This window comes from Podarcis erhardii, assembly GCF_964252035.2.
Source record: "Podarcis erhardii genome assembly, chromosome: 8".
Classification (NCBI taxonomy): domain Eukaryota; kingdom Metazoa; phylum Chordata; class Lepidosauria; order Squamata; family Lacertidae; genus Podarcis; species Podarcis erhardii.
In genome coordinates, this window is record NC_138499.1 from 30,679,133 (window position 1) to 30,698,242 (window position 19,110).

The 19,110-nt window shown below is 41.1% G+C and overlaps 1 protein-coding gene across 2 annotated transcripts in view; it reads left to right on the plus strand.

Moving 5' to 3' along the window:
* Nucleotides 1–19,110, plus strand: part of LOC309348977 (tumor protein D52-like) — a 35,210-nt gene that overhangs the window by 10,311 nt on the left and 5,789 nt on the right. For both annotated transcript variants that reach the window (XM_081874815.1, XM_081874816.1), the window contains exons 2-4: nt 12,528–12,643; nt 13,977–14,125; nt 15,537–15,638. In XM_081874815.1, the coding sequence (XP_081730941.1) occupies nt 12,528–12,643; nt 13,977–14,125; nt 15,537–15,638 (367 nt within the window). The remainder of the gene's footprint in view (nt 1–12,527; nt 12,644–13,976; nt 14,126–15,536; nt 15,639–19,110) is intronic.

A 19,110-nucleotide genomic window follows, 5' to 3' on the forward strand; every position in this document is an offset into this window, starting at 1 on the left:
TGAAACAAGTGAATTGTTGTAAGATCAAGCAAGGTAGTTGAGATCATAGAATCACAGAATTGTAGCGTTGGAAGGGATCCTGAGGGTCATTTTTAGTCCAATCCCCTGGCGAATAGACATTCTGTTGTGGTGACTGTAACTTAGGTTTCAGGGGCCATTTCATGCCTAGCTTATATAGCTATGTGTTTCTAACACTTTATACAGTATTCTGAAATGAATCGCTTCGTAAAAGTACAGTTCAGAGGAAGTTACTAACTTCATACTCATGACAGCTGGCGAAACAAAACTAGCTTTTAGTAGTTGTGATTAGTATCTCATGACTGTCTTGCTCGATTTCATGCAACAGCCTTACTGTACGTTAAAATCCATTCTGTTTCAAAATATAAATGGGGCAATCTAGAAAACATAGGCTTTCCTGTCAGAAGGATTAAATTCTAGTGGTCCTGGGCCGGAGTGTATCTCTTGGATCGAGAAATGACATAGTTCACGTGGAAGTGCCTTATCTGAACATGAGTGCATGTGGCTAATTTGTGACACCTTGGTCTTTCCATGGTGCAGAGGAGAGCCACTGTGGTTTAACCATAGAGTGGATTATGACTTTCAGATGGACAGGGTTCGAATCTACACTTGGCCATGGAGCTCACTGAGTGGCCTTGGGTCAGTTACTATCTCTCAGCCTTAACCTACCTCCCATGGTGGTTGTAAGTATAAAATGGGCAGCGGGAGAACCTTGAGCTACTTGGAGGAAAAGGCACTCTGTATATGTAATAAATAAATAAAATACCAACAGTTGAATAGACTCTTGACATTGTAATAATTGACAGTCTTATTGATCTTGGGGTGTTAAAAGCCATACTGGGTCTAAAGAATGAGGAATAACATTAAAGGGCATTATTTCACCTAGTGCAGAAGGTATTCTCCCCGCCCTCCAAAGAAATCCAGGGCCACATTTTCTCAAAGGGATCGATTTGTTTGCTTTGGAGCAGGGCACGAGCCACTCCTCTCTGTTTCTCATCTGTCACTAGGGCTGTCAGAAGGCCTTGCTTCCCATTCTGCCCTGCATTCATTACACACAGCAGTGTTTCCATTCTGCTGCAGTTTGTCTCCCACCAGAAACTCAAGTTGTCTCACTGCCTGTTGCGGCAAAATTATTGTCTTTATGTTATCCCATCTTACTCATTTCTGTGCAAAGAAAACACAAGTGCCATTTGCAGACTGGAGGCAGCTGTTGGCTGCTGTGGGAAGTAGGACCCCCCAAAAAAGCTTGTATAGATAACGCTGCATTAAGTTAAAATTTGTTTTGCCATATCCATGTCCTTGTAAACTAGCAAGCAAAACTAGTGTGGAAAACAAGGGTTGAATAGACACAAGTCTAGAAATCCGAGTAGCTTTGTATATATGTTTGTTTTGGTGCACGATTTTTTGTATGCAGTTTTCCATGTAAATATTCATCCAAACAGCCCCCCCCCCCCAAAGCATACAGACACAACAGAATGTCAGTAGGGGGAGCTCTCTTACTTTATTTATATGGCTGTATGGTATTCTGTATAAAAATGCAGAATGTGTAGAATGCTTATACTCAAGTGTTTTAAGTTTGTAGAAAATTATGTTTGTGCAATTTCTGTGTAAGTGGATGTTTGCTAAAGACATCTTAATAAATACTGGTGATTGTTTATGTGGTCTTGAATAAAAAATAGAAACGTCAATATAGGAAGTCATTTGCTGGGTAAAATTGATTTAAAAGTTTGCATATTTTAGAAAGGCACTAGATTCTTAAGACTATTTCTAGAGTTCCTCTGGTAGAGGTGAGATGGAAACTTGGTGCTTTATTGAGGGGGAAACCATGAACTTTTTGTGATATCTGCAGATAAGCTACCTTGCAATTCTTTCTTCCTGAAAAACTAGCTGTCTGGGCAACTTGTGGATACTTCTCAGCTTCTGAACTGAAAGATCAGCCAAGACAGCTATGAGGTATGGTTGTGCAACCCTTGTTTGCAATTATAAAAGTAACTGTTTGATAGCCCCACCCCATGGAACTGGCTTTCGCGTTCAGGTGGACAAATATTTGCACAATTGCACCTAACTTACCTGTGCAAGAGCGTGGGTGGAAGTGGCATCTGCATAGCATGCCATGTTTAGGAGATGGTAGAAGATTTCTCTTTGATTATTGACATATGGGCCAGTTACTTGTTCTGCACGCACACAATTAACTGCACCCTGATAGGGCATTTCCTCCCTGATTTTGGCTACCAACGAGATTGTACATATTGAGTCATCCTTACATTGACCTTACGTCCCTCAGATAACAGGGCAATATAAATAACTACCATTACACAGCACTGTTTTGTTGTATAGAGACTCCATTTTTGGAAACCGAAACCATATGCCGTGGGTGAAAACAGGGTCCAATCACTCTAGTCTTACTTGGGAGGGGGAGCAAAGTGAAAGGAGCATTAACTTCTCACAATTGTTCAGAATCTATTAGTGCTTTCCCATGGTAGAACTGCTGTATCACATTATATAGTCCAAGGGTAACTGGTATTTAGCGGCATCTTCCAGTATTCAGGAAATATTGCTTCTTCACAGTTATGCAATGGGCATAAAAGATTTAGGATGCTGGAGTCTTGCAGAAGCTTATAGACAACCAAATGGCACCATACTCACCACCCCAAACCAGGATCACTTCTCTTTCTAAAACTCAGAAATACAAAATGGATGTACATGCATGTAGCTAACACTGTATTTGTCTTGCTTAGATTGAGCGGACTAAAGGTGGAAAAGTAGTCTAGGAAACGGGGCATTGAGGTTCGGTTTATAATCACCCCCAAATTTACAGTGTTTTACAATATTTCTGTACCATTCCATAGCCAGGGTTCTCTTTCTGGCTTATAAAAACGTTACTGTGCTGTCTTAAGTACTGTATAAATAAATATTTAGCCATATATACTGAATTTGTGTAACTTGACATTCTTAAAATGTGCTTTTAAATTGCCAAGTACATACTGTATTCTGTTTTCTGAAATTTCTGTTACGCACCACTTCAAAAAACACCCATTGACGTTTATAAATTTGTAAATGGATAGATACATTAAAAATAAAACATAGACTGAGAGTAAATTACTGAAACAGCTGCAGGCATTCATAAGTTGCAGAGGGAAAATCTTCAAACCTTTGAAACATTTCTCACAACCTTCTATCACTATTTGAAAACAGTGTTGGAAAACATATTAAATTGATTTTGATATTAGAGCTATTAACTTTTTCCCTGGTCTTGAAAGTCTGCCTGTAGTTGCACCCTAAGCAGATTTTCACGCTTTGTCTTTCTGGATTCTCCATGGTGGGATATGCTCCAGCCTTCCGCACATCCTTGGAACTGAAGTGGACAGAGATTGCCCTGGCAGTTGTGCAATTCCGAAATTTAGAGGGAAGGATACGTGCTTGTTTATTTGCTGTATTGCTTGGGATATTTGCTGTATTGCTTGGGAGTTCCTCAGCTGTGCCATGACCCAGTGTTGCAAGGCTACGATTCTATGCACAGAGGCACAGCATAAGACTGGGAATGTGGAAAGGGGTTTGGGTGACTGATGTTTTTGGCTGGTTGTCAAAATATACCTTGTTTTCTAAAAGGAGTCCTTGCAAATGATGATGACCGTCATAGCTAGAGCGTTATTCCTCAGTTGCTATATTCAAAACTTCTGTGCTGTTTCTTCACTCTAACTAAAGACCTGGTCCAGTTCCATAATAATATTTCATTTTGGACCTGATGTTACCAGACACTTCCTGGTCTTTACGGTTTCCTCGGAGTGAAATCTGCAGAGAAATAAATGGGCTTTAATGCCATTCCTAGGGCTGTAGTTAAGCACACAAAATAGGAAAGGTTCCTTCAAATCTTTAATGAAAGCAAGGAATGCCAAGATCATGTCTTTCATAATCTAGTTTTATTTCTTTACTTGAAACACTTAAAACGTTAAAATCAATTCGTTTTCTCAAGTAATACAGTCTCCAAGCTACTTGAAAATGACATTTCAGAATCAAACTTTATAGCCCTTTGTAGAAGATAATCCTTGACTAGATAAAATCCTCTTAAATATATATATTTTTTTATCTGAACACTCCCCCCCACAATAGTATGGAGTGTCCCAGCTTCTCTCCTTTCTATTCCATTTCAGCCTCTAAAACAAATTGGAACAGAGACGTCAGAGCTATAAGATGCAGTTTATGTAAGAATGATGCTTCTAGATTTCGTGGCTGGCTGCCAGATGGACACAGAGGCCAGCTTTGTGATGTATAAGCTAAAACAAGTTTATAATGCTACCTGCTTTTAAAAATAGCAGTCACTTCAAAGGCAAGAATCTGCTTTTAAACACATTAACAGTTCCCGTAGCACAACCTCCACAATCACTGGCTGTTCATGTTCATATACACATTGACTTGATCCAGAATGTTGACTTATTCTAGTTATCCTTTTGTCCATCGTGTCTCCCCCCCAAAGACATAGAGGACTTTTGGAAGAAGGAAGATCTCACATTCCACTGAGTGTGGAGTCACTGTGCCTCTGCTGCTGTCTCAAATGTTTGTATGTTCTAGTGGGGAGAGTATAATCTGAGCAGGCCCCTAGGTATAACTGTCTGGCAACAGCAGAATATCAGGAAAAGCTAGTCTTTTGAGCATTGAGAGGAAGACGATGCAAACCTGCATTTCTAGTGCTGTAAAATGAGCACCTGCCCCTTCTTGCTCCTGAGAAGCAGTTGAATCCTGAGCTGAATTGGGCTGCTTCAGAAAGATTCAGGGCTCTTTTGATGGGAAGCAATTGTCCTCTGAGTTGCCTGAGGAAGATGCTGTTGCTCCCAAAGCCTTTGGCCTGCTTCACAACTGTCACTGTTTAAAATTGCTGCATTTCTCAAATTTAGCATCTAGGCATTGGCGGGGGGAGGGTAGTTTGTGACCAATGGGTCTAGCTTTCTGCCAGGAAATACCTTTACCAGGGCTCTGCTTTTTACTACTAGTTCTGATCCTTTTGGAAGGGATGTACCATAGGTGTCAACTGAGCATAAAATAAAAAACTTCAATCTGTTTTTAAAACTCTCTGCTGGAATTTTGCAGATGACCTACCCGGGACCCTTGATGTTTCCATCTGCATAGAAATTGCCCAAAGACTAATCCAGACAAAGCCTTGGATTTACTGAGATGGACTTTGGTTTTGAAGATGAAGTGGGTTATGTATGAGGTGACTTTCTCAAGCGCCAAAGTGGGATCCATACTGAAACTTGTACAGTATTTGGTACATGGTAGTTGCTAGAATGCCCAAAAGCAGGAGTGAAGGCTTTCTTTAGTTTGGAATATAACTCTGAAAATGTTGCTACTTGCGATTGCAGACCTCCTTTGCGTTAATTTTTCTGCAGGTCTTCCCAGGTTGTGACAATAACATTGAGGGATTATACTGAAAGCTACACTGTAGTACGTTCCATTGAGATGTTTCTACATTTGCGGGTTGCTCTCATTTATCATTTAGCTACACACCTGGTGGGAAATTGGGGATACTACCCTCTGATGTTGGGAAAGATTGAGGGCACAAGGAGAAGGGGATGACAGAGGACAAGATGGTTGGACAGTGTTCTTGAAGCTACCAACATGAGTCTGACCAAACTGCGGGAGGCAGTGGAAGACAGGAGTGCCTGGCGTGCTCTGGTCCATGGGGTCACAAAGAGTTGGGCATGACTAAACAACTCAACAACAACAACAACAACAACACCAAAGCCAACATGGTAAGATGGACCAGGAAGTTGTAATTTGCTATATTAAGGAGTGTTCTAACCTGTCCTGTTTTGATATGGAGGTGTGTACTGGGTGAATCTGTACTAAAGCAAGAAGAAGAAGAAGAGCACAACAACTGTCTGATGGAATGGTAACAATGCCAACCTGTCACTCCTGGGATTAGAGCAGTTTCCTGGAGTTGCATCGTGCGCTCTGTATCTGTCTGTCTTAGGACCTCTCTCTCACAGGCTTCTTTGTAATGATCTGCAAGACCTCTAAGACGGGCTTTTCCAGCTCTCTGCACTGTTTCATGTGAGAGGATTCTGGATCAGCCTTGCCACATGGATACACTGGCACAAGCTGATGCCTTCTTATTAGAGTACCTGCTCTCCTTCAGCAGCCCAGTTAACTGCTGACGGTTGCTAATTCAAGTGATGGTTTAGCAACTTAGTGGAAGGAAGACTAGGCTCTTCAGAAGGAAGGAGCATGGCAGTGTGCTTCAATGCCACTCAAGAAGAGGTGTTATGCTGCGTCCCCCAAATTAATCCATTTTAGTAGCATTCTGCTATAGCCATGGCCTCGGAAGGGGTGTATGAATTTTCCCCAAATAGCTGTGACAGACTGCCTCTGCAGTGCAATATGTTTTTGCGTCTGTGTGTATCTATTTAGGTGGCTGCTTGCTGGTTTTCCCAGGACTGCTCCTGAGGGATGATTGGAAAAGAAACCGTGCCTCAGCAGATAATATTGCAATCCAATTACTACAACCAGCGTTGAAGACACTTGATAATGCTTGGCTGAGCCTGAACAAGCCAATTTACATTGCTGCGCATTCAGGTTAATTCCATTATAATTGGCTCAAGTGCCTTGCCCACAAGCAATATACTCTGTTGTCTCATCAACACCTCTGTAATAAAATTAAAGCTTCTGGCCCACAGTTAACAAGGAACTGTGTTAAGATTCAACTGCAGTAGGTACTTACAGGCTTGTGAACAAGTGCACTGGGGGGTTGTGATCCAGAACTTCTCTGCACCTCCTCAACAGACATATATTGGCTCGAAACTCTTTGGGGAAGGAAAGCACAGTTGAATGCTGAGGGTGGAGCTGAACATGAAGTGCCTTCTGTATTGCCTTGAAATATCCACCCCAGCCTTGAAGGGAGGGTGGTAGTTGCACAAGACGATCAGCATTTGCAGAGGAATTGTACCTACTGTCAATCTTCCCCAGCTCCTTTATGCTCACTATTTTGGAAAATGTTGAGTTGGGAGTACAGATCTTTAAATAAAGCATCCAGAAATGTGGGGTGGTGGCGCCATTTGTAAGCACCAAAAAAGAACCAATTAATGAGCAACGTGGTACATCCAATTTCTGTTGGTGCATGTGGCCTATTAATGAGCACCGAAGTGCTCAGTGAGATTGAAAGGAACACAAATAACTCATGCTATGTTTTTTGTATTATGTTCCTTAAAAGGTATGAATATTTAGGTACTTTAAAAGTCAGTCCTATCCACTCCCTCACTTCTACAAATTGTCCTTTCGCTGTAACTTTATTACTCTTGCATTAAGACTTTTTAGAGGCTCCTGGGGGTTTTAAATGACCTGCATAGCTAGCTGGGATCAGTGTGGTAATCCATCTAAAAAGAAGCTCGAACTTTTCCATGGTGGCACCCAGCGTATGGAATTGTCTCCAGTTTTGAAACATGGCAAGCACAAACTTTGATGGGCTTGCAGTGCTTATTAAAGGTGCATCTGTCCATCTAGGCATTTGCAGGTTAATATTGAGCTTGGGAGATATGTTTTGTGGATTGTGATGTACCTTATATATCAGATGTGTTGGTTTACTTGAAAATATGTTGTATTGTTGTGAACCGCCCCAGTACTGTTGATGAAGGGTGAGATAGAAATACATTCCATAAAACTTGTTTTTAAATCATGGACAGTAATATTTTACAAATAAAGCATGGTGATGTTCTTTAAGCTCTTTTGAGTTCTTAAAACCATGTGTCTGCAACACAGCACTAGCAAGATGCCCACTCAATACTTGAAATGTGGCTCAAGTATAGAGGAGCTCTTGCGTAATTCTTACGCCGTGAACCGTCCTAAAATCCTCAGATGAAGGACAATATACAACTCTCTAACAAACAAACAAACAAATAAATAAATAAATAAGCCAGCTTTTTTGTGCTTTATTTTGGAGACGGGGAAAGAGGCCTGCAGTGCAGTTGTAGAGCCTTGCATGCAGAAGGTCCCAGATTTAGTACTCAGCAACTTCAGGTGGGACTGACACTCTACCTGAAACTCGGGAGAGCTGCTACCTCTCAGTGTTGACAGTATTGACCTAGATGGAACAATGGTCTGATTTGGTATAAGGCAGCTTCCTATGTTCCCCTCCAAAATAATCACCACCACTTAAGTTTTGGACCAAACCCTGAAAAATGTGTCTTGCTTCCATATCCTACACAGTCAATTTAGTGCGGCATCCAGTTAGTGCATCTACTGTCTGCTTGCAATTCTGTGTCTGTATTTGTTTTCTCCCCCATTTTCTTAAATGGATCCTTTCTAAGGATAACAGTTAGCATCTTGTTTCTTCCTTTGTAACCTATTGTGCTTGCTGTTGCACTTTCCTGAACGATGGGGAGCCCCATACCCCGTACCACTTCTGAGTTCAGCAGAGCTTGAGAAAGGCTACATTACACGCCAGGACCTTCATCTGAGGTGAAGTCAGTTGAATGACATATCTCTGCAGTTGATAGTGTAGAATGCACAGCAGCAACGTGATGAAGCTAGAAGTAAGAAAAGGGATTGTTGCAGTCTGACAAAGAGGCACTTCACTCATAGAAACCTGCTGTGTGCAAGCAACAAACACAGATTTTCCCCCCCCCCCACTAGGAAATTTGACTAGAGCTGTCTACTATATATACAAAGACACACAGGGCTTGCAAGCTACACACTGGAGAAGAAAAATCTATTCCATTAATCAGGCATAAAGTCCTACACAGATGGCTTATAGGATAGATTATGGCTGGTAATCCTTTTGTGCCCTAGAAGATTAAGAATATCCTGGTGCAGTCAGCTGACGCTTAAAAAAAAAAAGACTGAAAACTCTGGTGTAATCCTGCACAGGACTGAGACTTCCCAGAGCCCATGGCAATTCAGTTTACTGAAAATGCCTTGTTGCATAGAGTGGATTTTGGCATACTGAAAAGTTGTAGCCTTAACCATCAACTGCACAAACTACTGCAGTTAAGGAGTACCTGAGCCATTGCTTTTAAAGTTGGTATCCTATCAATTGCTTATGATTCTCCAATAGAAACCTGGTACACGGTGTGAGTGCCTAGCATCTTTAAATTGATGCCTCGGATTTTAACAAGTCAAATGACTTGTGCAAAGAAAAGGAGAGGAGAAGACTGGATGCAGGAGCGACATGAATGGCTCCCATGCATGCTGAGATCTCTGTGATGGACTGGCTGGATATGGATTTATATGAGGATTACAAATCTCCTTTTGATTTTGATACTGGAGTTAATAGAAATTATCTCTACCTATCGCCCAGCATGGCTTTTTCTCCTCCTGGATCTCCTGTGTTGAAGGATTCTGGTAACTGTTTTTATATCTACAGCCTTCTTAAGAGAATCCATACTATAAGAGCGGATCATAGCTCAGTATGCTTTCTGAAAGTTATAGCCTAAGATGTTTGTTGTAATGTGCTCTGTGCTTTTCTGCTGGAATGGAAGTGATCATAACAGGGTTCCCAGAAGGGAACAAAACATAGCATGTTAGATTTAATGAATGAAGAAATAGGGATGCACTCAATAATATGGAAGCAACTGAAAGCCTGATTTGAATAATAGGTAATTAAATGTTAGTGGAACTTTGCCTCAGAGCTGCCTTAAACACTATCAGGCATAGAGAATGATTTGAGAGAATGGGGAATGTTGTATTAGCATCCAGTACCAAAACAAGCTTTCACATACATCTGACAACAAGGACTTAGCAGAAGCTGTAAGTTTTCTGTGTTTCTCTGGTCCAGAGTCACCCAATGAGCTTCATGGCTGGGTGAGAATTCGAACGTGGGTCTCCCAGGTCATAGTCCAACACTCTAAGCATTATGATGCCACACTGGCTCTTAGAGACATGCACAACCAGTTAAATGTTCTTCTGGTTCTTGGTCCAGAGCTCACTTGAACTTCTCCTTTGTGCTGGATCTTGGAAAAAAATGTGTGTGTTTCCCAAGTGTTCATAGAACATCGATTTAGGTAACTATAGCACAGCCTTCCTTACCCTGATGTCATTCAGATGATGTTGGAATCCAACTCCCATCGGTCCCAGCCAATTGTTGTCCAAAACATCTGGGAGGGCACTAGTTTGGGGAAGATTTTGGGAGTGGAACCTTTGTGAATTTCAAAGTGCTTATATATATATTCAACATAACTGCTAGAAACTATTCCAAACAACTTAGAATAAAATTAGTTCCGTCAAATTTGACGGAATAGTTTGGCATATTTTCACCCTACCGCCTTTTATTATGCTCAGAAAAGAATGAATAATGCTCAGATTTCAGCAAATATTTTTGCAAAAAATTAAAGGGGTGTGTGTGGAGAGAAATGAATTTACAAACATGAAAGATTTCCTTAGACATCACAAGCTAGGTTTTGACAGACTAGAATTTCTGGTTCTGTAGAGATGGTTTGATGCCTAAGGCACCAAACTTTTAATCGTATTTCATGCTTGCAGGCCATAACTAACTTACTAAGTTATTTGGTAAAACTAGATACTTGCCACTACAGCAATTTTCTTAAAATTGGACCTTGGCATACTTTTAAAACTGATTACAGTATTTAAATAAGATTGCAACTTAGTTAGATAAAACTGAATTTGGAATCTGCACTTAGACACGCTCTGCACAGCAATCTTCCTGCAGGGTGATGGGTTATTATGTACCCTATGACTACTATATACATCCTATGAAAAGCGGGTTCTTGCTGTGAATATTGGTGCTTTCTACCTTGAGTACACCTGATGGAAATGACCTCTGTGCAATTTCGTCTATGGTAATGAGATCTATGTAAGAATATATCTGAAATGCTTCTTGGCCTAGTAGGATCCTAAATAGCATTAGTAGCAATGCATGTTTAGCAAGGTGGGTAGGATTCCACATAAACTTGTTTACCGATGACCAGTGTCCTTCCAGTACTTCTAGCAATACTCTTGATTGTGGAAGAGAAGCAAATCTAACTCTTCCCCTCTCCATTCTCTGTGAAGGGAAGTGACCGGCCCAGGGTTACCCATTGAGCTTCACGGCTGACTTGGGATTTGAGCCCTAGTTTTCCCAGATCCCAATTTTAACGCTTCAACTGCAACACCGCACTGACTCTCTTCTGCTGATGTGTTCAGCTGTCGTTCTGTGCATCCTGAGACAACTTCCCTGCAGCGTGACTGGGAGGCAGCCAGGAGAGTTGTGCAGCACAAGAACCAAAAACCCTTTTGCCCACCATCCTTCTGGGGGATGCAAGATGGCACATTCCTGGATGGATATCCCCAATAAAGTCACAGCACAGCTAAAAATATAACTAGAATATTCTACTCGTATAAAAAATTTAACCAGAATGCACTTACTGCAGAGAACTAGAGGCGTTTGGCAGAATGTTTTGATTCAGTTGCTTGCTGTCTCAGGAAAACTTAAAACACTATTTACCATCCTTTGAGGATAGGTTTTGCATAAATGATTTTTATGTTCCTGTAATGCAGAATAATTCTCAATTGGTTTACTGCCTTCTTGATAGTAATCTGAAGAGAGCTTTGCAGGAAATACTTCCGTTTGCTATTGGAAAAAGAACATTCTCTTTGGTATGTGGAGTGACAAGATTGTATTGGTGTTATTTACTACATTGGTCTTTAGCACCAACCTCTGATTTTCAGACTGTTCCAGGGAACCATATTGGGGGCAGTTATGTCCTTGAGAAGACTGGTAATGTAAAATAGCTTTTCCACCATTACTGAACTTACTGTGCAGCTGCATAGGAGTGTTGGTTGTGCTCTGGGATGCATTCTGGGTATTGGGAACAACTTAGGACTTCCGGAACAGACCAGTGTTGAACGGTATACCCTCTACAGTATTTGAGTTGTTTGGCACACAGATTTGCAAGTTTCAGATTTCCAAGCTTCAGGAATCAGATTCATGTAAACCAGCGTCTTTGGTTGTCATTTCTGCGTTGTCCATATGATCTGTAAAACCCTTGCCCAGTTCTTGCTCAAGATGAAGATACCATGAGGGCATGAATATGATGTGAAAGGGAAGGTGTGAAATGGGGAAATCTTGGATCACACAGAAGTAGTAAGGATAGAAGGTTTTAAGAGGTTAGATGAGGCCAAGGCACTGAAATCTGAGTAGCAGTTAATTCTGATCTTAAAATAACAAAACCCTGATAAAGCAGCTCAGTGCTGTAAATGTAGTTTTTGCTTCTGCCTCTATTGAACTCTGTATTCACTGTCAAATATCGTCTGTTGTCATGCATCCATTCATTGAAATGCTCCTTACAGCAAGATAAATCAGACAGTCCTCTTATCAGGGGCATGGGAAACCTGTGACCCTTCAGTACAGCCAAAAGGTTGGGGATGATGCAGTCCAATGTATGAGGAGCCACAAGTTCACCATCCCTGCACCATTGCAGTGGTGGGAAACCCCCACTCTTCCTTTTCACACACCCCACCAGCCTTGATGACAAATGTTTGACAACAAAGCAATCTTAAAGTAGTGATTCTTTTTCTTTTTAAAGGTCTGCTGAAAAATGAAGTAATTCCTGAAGTTGGAGAAGATGCTGCTGCTTCAGTTAATGTTGCAGAGGCTTTGTCAGAAGAAGAACAGGAAGAACTTAGAAGAGAGCTTGCTAAGGTAAACCTGTTATGTGTGGCCCTCAAAAATGATCTGATTCACATGTGTGAGCCACAGCTGCATTTAATATGGAGTTATGAGGCTGTCTTTCTGATAGTGCTGTTGGAAAATAATTTGTTTTTATAATGAACACAGTGAATGGCCTAAGGCTGCATGGTGCTGTTCTGTAGTTAATTGTGTCTTGGTCTCAGTGGAAGGTCCATGTAAAGCAGCTCTGTGTTTGCTGGAAGAAAAGTACAATATGTACAACCTTGATTTATGGCTTAAGCTACCTCTGTATGCATGAAAGGTTCAGCTGATTTGTTTGCTTCATATATTTGGGGGTTTTAACAATTGCAAATTCATTAAAGGGAAAACAAAACAAACAGAAATACATTTAAATATCAATGCATCCATTTTAATTTACACATATTGATCAGTATATTATTTTGCAAGCAAAAGTAGTTCCTGGTTACCTGTTGCCACACTTGCTTCGATCAGCTCTGTCTCCTTACAGAATTTAAAAAAAGAGCTGAAGCAGAAGTTGGCATTTGGAATTGCAAATGCAGAAGGCTTTGGTTTAGAGTAAGAACACTTGAAAGACATCGCAGATGTAGCACTCACTTTGCTCTGATTGTGCCTTCAAAGTTTTTCATGTTTCTTGCTCTTAGTTCTGTGACATTGGGACCTGAAACAAAACATTGTACTGTGCAGCGATGCTGTTCAGGAACTCAACCATTCTTTTCCATTACCCTGCCCCAAACCAACATGGCCACTGAGCATTCTGTCAACACCAAACTTTTGGGGGGTTCACCGTCGCTTAGGGGTTGTTGGTTTTTTGGAGCTTTTTTTTTTTGCCTGAGGGCTTTCTGTAGTTCTGTTAAAAAACCCCAACAAATAACCAACAACCCTGATTATCTTGCAGCCTGAACATTGGGAACAGAGGGAATTATATTGCCTTCAATCCATTACAAGTTTTAGATTTTTCTGTTTTGGTTTATACTGTTTTTAATGTGAATGTTATTTTGATTGTAAGTTGCTTTGAGTTGCTTTTGTGGAAAAAAAGCAACCAATAACCAAAAGCAACCAATAAGTTCATTAATAAGTAGATGTGAAAATTACCCATGCAATTGAATTGTGGCACTATTAGTTGATTACTGAATCAGAATCTGTTGGTGTTTTGTCTCAAACTGAAACCTATAATTAACATATATTTAAACCCTTAAAGGATGCAAGTGTAATTTGTTCCAAATAAGGAAATGTTCATAGCAAATGTGAAAACATCTGCTCTAAAATAATTCCTCAGTAGCTTATGCTTCCCTAGTTGATTTTCTTCATGGGCTCTATCTCGTAGGTGGAAGAAGAAATCCAGACTTTGTCACAGGTACTAGCTGCTAAAGAGAAGCATCTAGCAGAAATAAAGAGAAAACTGGGGATCAGTTCACTGCAGGAGCTGAGGCAGAACCTTTCCAAAGGGTGGCAAGATGTCACAGCAACAAATGCGTATGTTTCTTCACTTAAATTATTTTGCCTGAATGCAAGGGATGGGCTTGAGATTCCTCATTAGCTGAATTTGGTGGGCTTTCTCAGAGGAAGCCTTTGTTTCAGGATCTAGTGATGACAGGTTATATGTTTGTAGCGAGGGTTTCAGCAGGACCATTCAGAGGAGACCATTCTTCCTAAAATGTTAGTTTTCTGTATGCCTGAATTCTCTTCGGTGATGGGAGAACATTCAGACACTTTGCATGAAGCCTGAGCTAGGAAAACTTTGTGAAGTGGTTCTTAATGTCTAGGCAAGGTTTAGTCAAAGCAGAAGCGAGCTTCTTTCTAGGGTTGGTTAAAATTGTCATACCATTAAGCATCTGGCTCTTCCAACGTTGTTTAATGACAACTCTCATCAATCCCTGGCAGCATGACCATTGGTCAGGGTTAAGCTGTAGTTCGACACACATATATTGGAGGCAGTGGTTTTTTTTTTGTTGTCTGTGAGATCGTGGGTGTGAGAAGGCCGTTGCAATTGTTTTTGAACATTGATGTTTTCATTGTGAAAACACTTCCAATGTATTTTATGGGAAGCAATTGATAAATGGAATCAGATACATACTTTCTTCATTTCTACACCACAAACACACACACATCTCAACATTACATCAATTTATCATCCTCATTGTCCACTGTGGGAGCAGAATGCTGGGCTAGATACAGTTGGTCTAGCACTTAAATATCATCTGCAGGACCACAGCTTCCTGTCCCTGCTCTTAAGCACGTGTGTTGAACGTGTGGTCAGATGGTTCATTCTTTGTGGTAAGCTACAGTTGCTGAAAACACCTAATGCAACTGTGTGTAAAAGACTCAATATGGCATTTTGGCACCATCATCTAAGACAAAAGAACCTGGATGTCTTGCAATTTTCTAGAACTTTTTCTGGTTAAGCTGATAGGAAGATGAGGCAACTCTGCCAACTGTTTTCTTACCACACAAATTGTATCGTGGAGCAAATATTTTGCCATGTGTGTTGCGAAAGAGATGTGTTATTGGCAAACCTTTTCCATTTAAAACCAAATCAGTTATTCCACGTGCTCTCCTATAGATGCCTTGTTGTGCCTTGTTAGTTATGCCACTTTTACCAAAAAAAAAAGAGGAGAGAGTTCTAAACCCAGTTTCTCTCATTTTGATAGAGGAAAGGGACACAGGATACAAAAGCTAACTTTTCAGATAAATTTGATGTACCGAAGCTAGTGTTCACTGGAAATGCTAAGGATTGAAGAAGCTTATATAAGCTGCCTTACTAGCAATGCATGACTTCTTAATTTCAAGTGCACTAGGAGCAAAGTAATACGTATGCCTGTTCCAACACTTGTGGTGCAGGTGTTTGAGAATTGTGATAATAGGTTAACTTTTTTTTTTAATTTAGGTATAAGAAGACATCAGAAACACTGTCTCAAGCTGGGCAGAAAGCTTCTGCTGCATTCTCAACAGTTGGCTCTGCAATAACGAAGAAGTTGGAAGATGTGAAGTATGACTTTAATTTTCCCCTCGCCTGTAGTAGTATCTGTTTACACTGCATAGGGTTTCAGCAGTGCCAAACACAAAATTGCAAACCCTTCCAGGAGTGCAGAGTTTGTGGATTGCAGCTGGGAACTGACAGCTTGATTCTATAACTAAGCTATTTATTTTGACATGAAGAAGCAGGGAACTACCACCTCTGGCCTTGTGCTAATGGCATTCTATTTTTTTAATGGGTGGGTGGGGACTGTGCCACTTACATGTGAAATGGTCCCCAGTCCATTGAATGGACTAATATTGATCCACATTGAGACTTCCATCTTCCCAATGTGCCCTGATTAGGTTCCTCCTATTCAGTGCACTTCCCAAGATATTTAGGTGCCTGAGACTGCAAATTGTGTTTCCTTCCCGAGTGTTAACAAAGCTATCGCAACATTGTGCTTCTCTCTAACGAAACACCCAAATCTGCCATCTGAAGCACACCGCCTCAACCTACCTAATAGTTGGGCCGGTACTGCACTGAATTGATAAGACCAATCCTGGAGAGCTCCTGCATCTAGATGTTCCTTTCTTGGTGTAATCATGTTGGAGGGTAGGCAGTAGAGAATAAAACATCAGTTGGAATGGGGTTAAACAAGTTGCATGTTCTCTCTTCTTTGGTTACTTGTACACCGGGAAAGAGAGTAGCCATCAAGCTACCGAAAGCAAGCATTACTCCCCTCCTAGAATTGTGGCTTACAAAACTTCTCATCTTTTATTCTGTTTATATGTTTTGTACTGTTGGTGAGGTTTTCTGGGGGTGAGGGATGGAACGTGCTTGTGTTGGGTTGTAACATCTCTAGGTATCCTTAGCAGAGCATGTGTGAACTGTAACTTTGGATTCTATATCCTGGAAGCTTTTTTTTTTTTAAAAAAAGATTTAAAATATTTGCATTGTTTCTGAGGTTGAAGGGCCCAGTTGTTTTTCTTCATTAAAGCAGTGGTGGTAGGAACTTGTGATGAAACCTAATGGTATAACAGCAGCCGCACAGTGACCTGGTTTGCATGTCAAGTTAAGCCAAACTTTGACTGAACATGAATGTATGAAGATGTGGACGCTTGAAGAGCTTGCAGTCGCATTGCTCCTCCTTGGCCCTTTTATAGCTGTTGCACTGCAATAAGGTTTGGCTTAGCATGTCACCTGAACCTGGACATGTCATTAAACAAGCTGTAACCAGCTTGCTTTTGGCTGCACCCCATGGCTAATATACAGGGAGCTTAGCATAGTGTCCCAATCTGGGCTTGTGTTTAAGCTTGGCTTAGTTCTGTCCAGCTCAACATGGCAGCAAAAAAGGACTGGGGAGGGGCAAAGTGGCTGCAATTTCTTCTTTGGGAGCCTGCACTAAGTCAAGTTTGGGTTCTTCGTTACACTCTGGGCAGCTTTTTGTGTAGACCAGTGTTTCCCAACCCTGGGTCTCCAGCTGCTGTTGGACTACAATTCCCATCATCCCTGACCATTGGTCTTGCTAGCAAGGGATGATGGGAGTTGTAGTCCAAAAACAGCTAGAGACCCAAGGTTGGGAAACACTGGTGTAGACGATACAAAAATTTGCATCTTTCTTATTTCAGTTTGTGGGTTCTTCACTCAGAATTAAAATCACTTGCATTTAATTGCACAATATTTCCTTGGAACTGCTGAATCTCAGAGCTAGATTTCATTGCTGAAAACGAACCCTTCACTTCTGTTGCTGCCATTCTCTTCTGGAGTATAGTCAGTTAACATATAAGTGCACTACCTCAAGCTCACTACTTTTACTGTGAAAATCCCTGTGTGTTTATACTGGAACTTTCTCTTTATTTTTAAATGTTTGCTTGGTGTCCTACAGAGTGCACGCATTTACACATTCCTTTAGGTAAGATTGTGAAAAGTTGCTGTAGTCTTTCTGTTGTCTAGTGAATAGCTCCTGACTGACCATAATACTGGGTAACTTGAAGAGGGCTAAAGTAGTTTTCCTTCCCCACCACAAAAACTTTTTTTTTTAAAAAAGGTGTTTAATAGATTATTAGAAATACTGGGTTATATCCAATGAAGTCGTCCACAGAGAAGACCCATTTGTGGAAGGGACGTGGGAGGTAGCATATGGCAGCTCTGAAGAGCACTTCAATGTTGTTAGCCATATATAATATGTGAAATTCAGGGGAGGCAGGGAGAGCCCTGTGAAGTTGATTGCAATAGCAATGCAATTAAATAAGGAATGGAAGAGGTGAAGGGAGCCAGGGAAAGAACAGAGGGTTTCTGTGGTGAGTGGAAGGATGCTGTCTGGATACCACACCCATCCATCCATGGACAGGTGCCTTACCTGTTGAGAGCCAAACAGAGGGATAGACCTTGAATACAGGTTTCTCAGAGGTCAGGTCTACCCCAAGTTTTGCCACCTCTCAATCACAAGATGTACCAGAAATGTTAGACCTGTTATTTGATAGTTACATATGTTGGTTTGAATTGTTTTACTAATTTTTGCAAGTTCCTATGAACCAAGCTTCCCCTGGATTGAGCACTTAAAACATATTGAATAGCCTGTTTCAAGGGAATGTTACCAACGATCAAATAACAGCAGATTGACTTTGTAGTTAGTGTTAAGAGAGTCTTAGCAAGAAGAGTTTCATTGCCCCTAGCACAAACCACACTGGTGGGTGGGATTCAACCAATGAGTCCCCTTAGTGGAAGCCCTGTGCAAGGACTTCCACTTGTGCAGTGAAGCTTCTCTCCTCCCAAATGACTTTTGGGGGGGGGTATTGGGAGAATCACCGAAACAGCACATAGGGGGGTCGTTCTATCTGGCAAGCCTGAAATGTTTGCCACGATGGAACTATTATCTTAGCATGGCGTTGAATTTCTCCCTTTCAGATAATACTCTTCTACTTTACTGGAGCAGAATTTCAGCACAAAAATGAGCAATATCTTTTCTTATTTACCTAAAACTCAGATATTTTTCCTGTCCCCTCTCTAGTTCCTTCTATTATATGACTGAAGGTTCCAGACCTGCTGGGGAAAGTAGAAGGGGATAGTGCTGGGCACATATCACATTCTTCCAGTGGAACATCTGAAGAGGGAGATTTCTGTTGCCTCCACAGTGAGATACCTGGGCACCAAACAAGAACAGAGGCAAGATAATCCTCCTTTGGATGGCGGCACTGGAAGAATGAAAAGCAAACGATGTGTCTGCTGAACTTCCCTGTGCAGGATCACAATAGCCAAAAAACATTTTACCTTTTAATTCTTAGCAGTTTTGACTATTGCTCACTTGCAACGCTGGGCACTATATTCCTTTAGAAACATTGGAAGTTTCTTTATACTGAATCATAACCAGTTGGTCCATTAGGTTCAGTGTTGTCTACACTGACCGGCAGTGGATTTCAGGCAGGGTTCTCACAGCCTTACTTTGGAGGTGCAATGGATTGATGCTGGCACATTCTGCATGCACAGCAAATGCTCTGCCACT